Source organism: Barbus barbus, assembly GCF_936440315.1.
Source record: "Barbus barbus genome assembly, chromosome: 21".
Taxonomy (NCBI): domain Eukaryota; kingdom Metazoa; phylum Chordata; class Actinopteri; order Cypriniformes; family Cyprinidae; genus Barbus; species Barbus barbus.
In genome coordinates, this window is record NC_136749.1 from 20,774,466 (window position 1) to 20,784,649 (window position 10,184).

Genomic DNA, 10,184 nt, shown 5'->3' on the forward strand with positions numbered 1-10,184 from the left:
TTTTGCTGGACATTGTAGTTGGCAGAGCCGTAGCTCTGGTCAAACGCTACAGGAGGCGCAGGTGGGGGAAGAGAGCCGGAGCGCTCGTGAAGCTTCGTCAGCGCGGATTTCGAACGGCATTGCCTAGCATCCATCTGGCGAATCTCCGCTCTCTACCCAACAAAACGGACGAACTCCTTCTGCTCTCCCAGACAAACAAGGATTTTTCTCACTCTGCTGCCCTGTGTTTCATGGAAACCTGGCTGAATGGCGACATACCGGACAGCGTGCTATATCTGCCTAATTACCAGCTGATCAGAGCAGATCGCGACGCGGAATCAATGGGGAAATCGTGCGGCGGCGGGACGTGCTTTTACATCAATGAGAGGTGGTGTACAGATGTAACTGTGTTAAAGAAGATGTGCTGTTCAGATCTAGAAACGCTCTTCATTAACTGCAAGCCGTTCTACTCGCCGCGGGAGTTCTGTTCGTTCATTCTCGTGAGTGTCTACATTCCACCGCAAGCGCACGTGAGTACAGCTTTACAGAAACTCGCTGATCTGATCACAGAGAGTGAGCAACAACACCCGGACTCTGTTTTAATCATTCTCGGGGACTTTAATAAAGCAAATCTCTCCTGTGAACTGCCAAAATACAGACAGCACATCACATGTCCCACCAGAGACAGTAATATATTGGATCACTGTTACACAACGATAAAGGACGCATATCACTCTGTACCACGAGCAGCTTTAGGACTCTCTGATCACTGTTTGGTTCATCTTATACCGTCCTACAGGCAGAAACTTAAGTCTGCAAAGCCTGTATTAAGATCTGTTAAAAGATGGACTAACGAAACAGAGCGGGATCTACAAGCCTGTTTCGACCTCACTGATTGGACTGTTTTTGAAGCCGCTGCCATCGATCTGGACGAGCTCACAGAGACTGTAACATCTTATATCAGTTTCTGTGAGGATATGTGCATTCCTAACAGGACTCATCTAATCTACAACAATGACAAACCATGGTTCACTGCAAAACTCAGACAGCTCCGTCAGGCCAAAGAAGATGCTTACAGAAAGGGGGATAAAGTCTTGTACAAACAGGCCAAATACACACTGGAAAAGGAGATCAGAGTGGCAAAGAGGAATTATTCTGACAAGCTCAGGAAAAAATTATCTTCCAGTGATCCTGCTTCAGTGTGGATACGAATGAAGGATATCATCAGTTACAAGTCACCATCCCCCAGCACTCTGGAGAATCAACACCTGGCAGACGACTTGAACGACTTTTATTGTCGTTTTGAAAGATCACCCCACACCCGCCCTGAACACCTCTCCACACAACCATTCACACCTCCAGCAACCCTCCTCTCCCCCACACCTACAATTCAAATAAGTGAAGATGATGTGTGCCAGGTCTTCAGAAAGAGCAAAAGAAGGAAAGTACCAGGCCCAGACGATGTGTCACCAGCTTGCCTAAAAACCTGTGCTGATCAGCTGGCCCCCATCTTCACACAGATCAACAGATCACTTGAGCTGTGTGAAGTCCCCTCATGCTTCAAACGCTCCACTATCATCCCCATCCCAAAGAAGCCCAAAATTACTGGACTTAATGTGGCCCTAACGTCTGTAGCCATGAAATCATTTGAAATACTGGTTTTGGCTTATCTGAAGGACATCACTGGACCCTTACTGGACCCCCTGCAGTTTGCCTACAGAGCAAACAGGTCTGTGGATGATGCAGTCAACATGGGACTGCACTTCATCCTGCAACATCTGGACAGACCAGGGACTTATGTGAGGATCCTGTTTGTGGACTTCAGCTCTGCTTTTAACACCATCATCACGGAAACCCTTCAAAATAAACTAATCCAGCTCTTCGTCCCCACCTCCGTCTGCCAGTGGATCAACAGCTTCCTGACAGACAGACAGCAGCTAGTAAAGCTTGGTAAATTCACATCCAGCACTCGTACCATCAGCACTGGAGCTCCTCAGGGCTGCATTCTCTCCCCACTGCTCTTCTCCCTCTACACCAACGACTGCACCTCTAAAGACCCCTCTGTCAAGCTCCTGAAGTTCGCAGACGACACCACACTGATCGGCCTCATCCAGGACGGTGACAAGTCTGTTTACAGACAGGAGGTTAAGGAGCTGGCTGTCTGGTGCAGTCTTAACAACCTGGAGCTTAACACGCTCAAAACTGTGGAGATGATAGTGGACTTCAGGAGAAACCCCCCTGCTCTCCCCCCACTCACCATCATGAACAGCACCGTGATTGCAGTGGAGTTATTCAGATTCCTGGGCACCACCATCTCCCAGGACCTGAAGTGGGATATTCACATAGACTCCATTGTCATGAAGGCCCAGCAGAGGCTGTACTTTCTTCGCCAGCTGAGGAAGTTCAACCTGCCACAGGAGCTGCTGAAACAGTTCTACTCTGCCATCATTGAATCCATCCTCTGCACTTCTATAACTGTCTGGTTCAGCTCAGCTACCAAATCTGACCTCAGAAGACTACGGAGGGTAGTCCGGACTGCTGAGCGAATCATTGGTACAACCCTCCCCACTCTCCAAAAACTGTACTTATCCAGAGTGAGCAAAAGGGCTGGTAAAATCACTCTGGACCCCTCACATCCAGCACACTCCCTCTTTGAACTGTTACCGTCTGGTCGATGCTACAGAGCTCAGTGCACCAGAATGACCAGACATAGGAACAGTTTCTTCCCTCAGGCAATCCATCTCATGAACACTCAACAATAAACGTGGAACACACAACTATAATACACTATCCATTCACCACACTCACTAATTTTGACCTGTACATACATAGTTGTCTATATTATATATTGTGTTCTTGCTGCTTTGTACATTGCCTTTTGGTTAATTGTTGTTATTCTTTTATTATCTTGTGTCCTGTCCTGTTGCTGTCTTTCTGTTGCACTGTGGAGCTTCTGTCACTACAACAAATTCCTTGTATGTGTAAACATACTTGGCCAATAAAGCTCATTCTGATTCTGATTCTGACATGTGCTAGAGTTTGAGAGGCTAAATAGCCATTACTTGAGATCTTAATCAGAAATGTACTAATTTGTGGCCTCTTCTAACTTTTTTTCTCATAATCATGGCTAATCTGTTGGTATGTCAACTTGTCTTTAACAATAACTGCAATTTTTTTTATATTCTAATATGGAGACACCAGTGCACCATCTGCTGCAAATTTGTCATGATTTATTCACGATCAAAAGTGCATTCTTTAACATGTTGCCTTTTGTGTTCCATTGAAAAAAGGTCATACAACATGATTTTTGCACGAACTCTCCCCTTCATAACATCTCTGTCCTTGTGATTCAGGAGCTATTTTACGAGGACCGTCACTACCACGAACACTGCTTCCGCTGTTTCCGCTGTGACCGTTCGCTGGCAGACGAGCCCTTCACCAGCCAGGACGATGCTCTTCTGTGCAATGACTGCTACTGCAACGAGTTCTCCTCCAAATGTGTGGCCTGCGATAAAACCGTCATGCCTGGTATGAATGACATCAGCACATATCATCAGTCATAACTCGTTTCATTTCCTGACAAATCTTGTTCAGACTGGTCTCAGGTCTAGTCCAATCACACTCTGGCACCGTTCCTTCAGTTTGTTCTCAATACTGTTGTGTAAGACTGCAAGTCTTCACACTGCTGAAACAGACAGCATGTCACGACCACAGGTATGCAGGTAACATTAGATTCACAAACATGAAGGAGCCAAAACAAGGGGCAAAGTTCTGCCAAAGCAAATCTGAAGTATCAGCAGCATGACTAAAATAGAGAGAGAGAGAGAAGTGAGGGAGTGCTGTGCAGGTTAGATGTGACCAAATAATTGCCAGTCGCCTGGCTTGCTGTCTCAGCCAAATCATTGCGCATGGCTGCCATCCAAGCCTCTGATGATAGGAGGAGATAAGCCAGTAAACTATTTCAGCAAGGCTGCATCCAACTGAAATGCAGGTAACAATTCCAAAAGGTTACACATGTTGTTCTTTTACAAGGCTTGCAAAGTGAGCCCTGCATTGAAAGTCATTTTATGTATTTTTCTAATGCCTGCAAGGCATTGATTTTCCATAAATGTGGTTAGAGTTGTGGTTAGGTTGTTTTTAACTCAAGTATGAAACTTCTGCAACTTATTCAGCCTAAACCACTTACATTACTTTGTTTGGGGTCAGTAAGATTTTATTTTTTTTCAGTAAGGATGCATTAAATGGATTACATGTGATTTCTATTTCAAATAAATCATGTTTTGTTTCTATTCATGAAAATAAATGTATTCCACAAAAATATTAAGCAGTATAACTGTTTTCAACATTGAGCACAAATTAGCATATTAGAATGATTTCATGTGGCATTAAATTGCTGCTGAAAATTTAGCTTTGCAATAGTCTTTGTGAACATAAGAGACATATTGTTAGTGGTAAGGGCTTCTGTTTGTGATGTGCAGATGACAAGGGAAAGACAAAGGATGGGGGGCTCTCGTCCATAGTTCATATTTTGCTTTGATAAATGTGGTAATGCATATTTTGGGGTGAGTTTTGAACTTGAGGGAGACAGCCTTGCTGTAACTTGATATTTCTTCTAAATGTTTCTTGTTATCCAGGGGATTATGACCTTTATCATTTGCCCTCTGTGTAAAGCTTTGGTGATTTTGGCAGTGGGGCCTCTTTAAGGAGGATCTCATTAGGGCTTTTGATGTGGGTAACGTGTGAAACGCTTAGTGGATTATGAACATCAACCTTTAACCTGCTAATCATGTGATGAGCCTCGACTGTCAGATCATCATTTTGTCACTTTGAAAGCTCAAATTCATCTTTTGTAGGGAAATCCCAGCGATAAGTAGTCTCAGGTGAGATCTCTTAAGAAACATGAAGTCTTTCAACCTGGGTGAAGTGACTGTTGGTGACATGATCATCAGCAGGTCCCACAATTGGAAAATGCAAATAATCTAGGCAATTACAATGGGCAATTGTGATTTTTATCAGAGAATAAGATTAATTATAACTCTTTTCCACCAAAATGGCAGCATTATTTAACTGGGAGATCTTTCATCTCTGTGAATTCCCTGACTTGAGAACCAAACGATGGCATAATTGACCATGTTTACTTGGTAACCTGTCCACAAATAAACACTATGGTCTTTGTTTTTAAGTCTTTCTTCTAGTTTTAAGAAAATATTTCAGTGTATAGTATTTTAATTCAGTGTCTTTATCCTATCACAATTTAGCTTTAATAAAGATCAGAATTATTTCAAATATACAGTATACATTAATATATTTATTAATGATATGCTTAATGATTCATTCATTTAAATTAATTTAATTAGCACATCATGTCCTTAATTTGATCCAAATATATGTGACCCTGGACCACAAAACCAGTCTTAAGGGTCCTTTTTTTTTCAAATTGAGATTTATACATAATCTGTATAATTGTTAGAATAGGGAAATATTTGGCTGAGATACAACTATTTGAAAATCTGGAATCTGTGGGTGCAAAAAAAAAAAAAATATTGAGAAAATGGCCTTTAAATCTGTCTAAATGAAATCCTTAGCGATGCATATTACTAATGAAAAATAAAGTTTTGATATATTTACAGTAGGAAATTTACAAAATATATTCATGGAGCATGAGCTTAATTTAATATCCAAATGATTTTTAGCTTAAAAGAAAAATCGATAATTTGGACCCATACAATGTATTTTTGGATATTGCTACAAATATACCCATGCTACTTATGACTGGTCACATATAATCAGTTAACTGCCCTAGTTATATTTGTAACGTTACATCGCTAATTAAACTTATAGATTTTATGGCAACATGATATGCACAGCTGTCGAAAACAAGGAAATTGTTTATTTTAAAGGCTTCCTTCCTTTTTCTCTCTCTCACAGGAACCAGGAAGCTTGAGTATGCCGGCTCCACATGGCATGAGAGCTGTTTCATTTGCAACAGCTGTCAGCAGCCAATAGGATCCAAGTCCTTTATTCCAGATAAAGATGACCACTATTGTGTACCCTGCTATGAGAACAAGTTTGCGCCGCGCTGTACTCGATGTAAACAGGTCAGTGGTGGGGTTTTACTAGCTTCTCTGCCTGAAAAACGTAACCATGTGTTTCTCATCAGTCCACACACACATTCCTCCACAAAAAGTCAGAATTCTGACCTCATTTCTCCTTCCTGTTGCATATCAGAAGTCTTGCTGGTCACTGATTAACTCTGGCTGTCAGTTTTACATCCTGTCCTGACAAAGCACCATCTGTTTGGCATCTTGGCTCTACAATTCTGTGAAATACCAAAAAATAAATTAATAAATAAAATAATTTATACACACACACATATGCATATTATCCAACATGTTACCATTTTTGGTTTTTGAAGGTCTCTTATGAGCACCAAAGCGGTATTTATTTGATGAAAAAAAACAAACAGTAAAAACAGTAATATTGTAAAAATATTGAATTTTCAGCATTCATTACTTCAGTCTTCAGCGTCACATGATCCTTCAGAAATCATTCTATTATGCTAATTTGGTGTTCAGTTATTAGCAATCTAGTGAAAACTATCCAACCTCAATTGTTGAGCAAACTTGTAAATTTTACAACCATAGTGACCCATCCCAAGCGTGCAATTCCTGAATATTATATGAATGCACACTCATGACATAAGGTTTTATGAATAATAAACAATGGTAAATCAAAGCCTTTGAATGTCATACATTTTTCCATGTAGCTTGGTTTAGGTCAAGTATACGGAAGCTCATGCTTACTGTTTGTGTCTCTCATGAACTCTCTCCTCCTCAGGCCTTGGCTAAAGGTGGTGTGACCTATAGGGATGAGCCGTGGCATAAGGAGTGCTTTGTATGCACAAGCTGTAAAGTCCAACTAGCTGGCCAACACTTCACCTCCCGCGATGACAGCCCATACTGCCTCAAATGTTTTGGCAATCTGTATGCCAAGAAGTGTGAAGCCTGCAAAAAACCTATTACAGGTAACATGCATAGACGTCACTTTGGTTTAAAAATAGATACAGACAGTGGTGCCGCAACAGGTTTTGTGTCAGGGATTACAGGTGTCTTACGCCCGTTTCACACCGCAAACGTGAGTGGCACGTGAGCGGCACAGAAGCGATGAGTATGCAGAGCAGGAGCAGAGCGCGCCCATTGTCCTTTCATACTGGCAGCAGTTGTCGCACGCAGCTGAACCACGGCTTGTACTGCAATACAGACGAGTATAGTCATTTCTGTCATATTTTCCAGCGTTCTCCTCCGAACACTGTGTGCCATGTGCTTTGATGTAGATATGGCCAGCATACTCTGTGATGCTACCGTGTCCTCCTCCCCTCTGTCCCACACACATATGTAAATAACATATATTATATGTAGTTTACACAATAAACTTGAGCCAAGTTTTCAAGATGTGTATATGAAAAAAATTGCCGACCCTGTCAGGAAAAATTATGTCTGACCCTTCACACATTTTGTATGAGGAATATTAATTTTTGCCATTTAACAGAAGGCTTGGAGTTGCATATGCTAGATTGAATTGGCTATGTTGTGTAAATCTTTGGTGTATCAGTCTGTAAAATTCATAAATCAGAATTGGGGTTCAAATATGCCTCTGGGTTCTGGAAAATAGAAAGGACTCACTATTCAATTGCACTGTAGCCGTATGTTTATGTATATACGGTTGTTTTTTGTATTAAGGTGTCTATTGTCTTGTTTGTTTTGGTAATTATCGATGTGAATTGGTGTGAGACACGCTATGAGATCTAAGACAAATTTTGGAAAGAATTCCAACAATAAAGTGTAACTGGATTGAATAATTGAATTGAAAAAGTAATATTAAAGCTAACAAATGCCTCTAGTTTTATTAATTTAACAGACCTCGTGCATTTTATTTTTTTCATATGGTGATTGTGAAACACAAAACACATCACTACATGAATTTATGGTGAAATGTATTATTTTTAATGTTAATCGGGTCAATTTTGATCAAGAACAATGCACTGTGACTTTAATTCAGCGTAAGCGGCACAGCAAAAATAGACTCGTGCCGAAACGATTGCGGCACTGCTGCTCACGCGACGCTCCTGCTTGACGCTCACACGCTTCTCCTGCTCCTGGTGTGAATGCACTCGTTTGTTAACATGCACGCCGAAAAAAATATGCGCTGCTAACGCAACGCTTGTGGTGTGAAACGGGCGTTAGTTTGGACGTTATGTGATGAACTCATCTGAAATGTCACAGAGATTTTACATGATTGTGGACTTCATTTCATTTTAGGTTTTGGTGGAGGAAAGTACATTTCGTTTGAGGACCGGCAATGGCACCAGCCATGCTTCACCTGCTCTCGTTGCTCCGTGTCGCTGGTGGGCGCAGGCTTCTTCCCTGAGCAAGATGAGATTCTCTGTCGCAACTGCAACAGCAACTTATAGAACGCAAGCCCTGTCCACACACCTTACCTTCCCTTATGCACGCATACATATACATGCACACATCTATTTTACACTGCTGTGCCCTCAAATGAGAACTTCACATCTCAATTTACACCCATGGAGATACTGCTGTTTGAGATCACAGCAAACCAGCAATCTGCCCCACACACAATAGTCTGAGCTTCACCAAAATACTCAAAGAATAGGCTTGCTGGTTTACGACTGGATAAACAAGACTTTTAAAAGATGCACCAAAGATTGCTGTTGAGTTGTGAAAGCCATGTGTTGCTGAGTTTCAACTACAGTCTATCCGTTGCACAATCCAGAATCAACACTCCATAAACTTGTAGGTCTCTATGCACAGATAAAAATATCTGATCTGCCTACTAGTTATTCCCATCTTTATTTTTCCTGGCCAGCCAGAACTGTCATTAGGCTGGTAATGGTCATTAATGGGTGGATGTAGTCTGTGTTTACAGCCTGTGAAAGAACTCAAACAGATTCCTTAATAAACACTCAAAGGTCAAAGGTTTGGTGTTCTGTTAAAGTGACTGAACGCCCATTTAGAACTTTTGCAAACACTCTGTGCCAAGCAAAGGGTAGGCTACATGAATGAAAGCACAACCGATTTTGAGTTTTGGTTACAGTAAAGTTACACTTTTAGAAGCAGACACCCAAATCTAAACATCTAAGCATTTACACACCATATATGTTACATAAATATGTGTGACTGCTGTAGTTAGTGAGCACTTTTTTTCTAAAACTTCACTAAAACCTTTTGTTTTTCTTAGCAGAAATTCAGCATCAAACAACATTTGTTGAATTCCATATGCATTCAATTCATTGGGAGTCTTCCAAAATGCATATCAATGTCAGAAAAAAAGTAAGAGCTGAAATGTTTCTGTAGTCCAGAGATGTTTGGGAAAATGAAGTTTGACATGCATTTTGTATACAGGTGGAGGTCAGACTTGCATTTGCACTACTATAGCTTGAATAATCTATAAAAGCACAGAAACTTTGAGATACAGCACGCATTACACTGTATATACACAAACGACATATTATTTCTTGTTCACTTCCTGTTTTTTATTTGTTTGATAATTCAGTATGACCTCTAAAATCATAATTTCTTAAATCTTTATAAACATGTCTCCTCTGTGTTAAGAGTGAATGAAATTAAACAATATTTGTGTCAGTATCTCAAAAATGATAGTATGCATGTTGTCAAACTTTGTCAAATTGAGACATTAAGTATTGTAATTTTATTGATGCCAATTTTACTATTTTCACCTTCTGAGTATTTCTAAATGTATAAGTATATATTCACTTTGAGCTTTAATGCAGGAGAGAAAGAGTTGGCTAATGTGCATTTCTTAATTCAAGTGATTCAAGCTTTGTAAGTTTGAGGTGTGGTAAAATAAAATATTTTTTTCAAATGAAAAAAAAGTTTATTGATTGTTGATAAATATTTTATTAATTAAACCAACTGTAATGTCATTTTTTCAGAGACTACATTATGCAAAAGCACCAAAAACAAGTATTTTTGGTAAAAAATTGACTTGGTTTAGGCCAAAGACCCATGAGCCTACTAGTATCCTCTAAGGTCTTCAATCTCATTCAGGGTTACATTGTGCCTCTAGATGGGTGTGTTTATGTGCAAACGTGCTGAGTGTGCTATTTCTTCGCCTTGATGCGGCATAAGAACTTAAAACAAACACGTGGCCAAATCTGCTCC

At 40.5% G+C, this 10,184-nt stretch overlaps 1 protein-coding gene across 2 annotated transcripts in view; it reads left to right on the forward strand.

Moving 5' to 3' along the window:
* Positions 1-9,928, forward strand: part of LOC306887937 (four and a half LIM domains protein 3-like) — a 47,024-nt gene extending 37,096 nt beyond the window's left edge. For both annotated transcript variants that reach the window (XM_079445988.1, XM_079445989.1), the window contains 4 exons: positions 3,333-3,507; positions 5,908-6,077; positions 6,817-7,003; positions 8,298-9,928. In XM_079445988.1, the coding sequence (XP_079302114.1) occupies positions 3,333-3,507; positions 5,908-6,077; positions 6,817-7,003; positions 8,298-8,449 (684 nt within the window). In that variant the 3' untranslated portion in view covers positions 8,450-9,928. The remainder of the gene's footprint in view (positions 1-3,332; positions 3,508-5,907; positions 6,078-6,816; positions 7,004-8,297) is intronic.
* Positions 9,929-10,184: the final 256 nt, after the last annotated feature.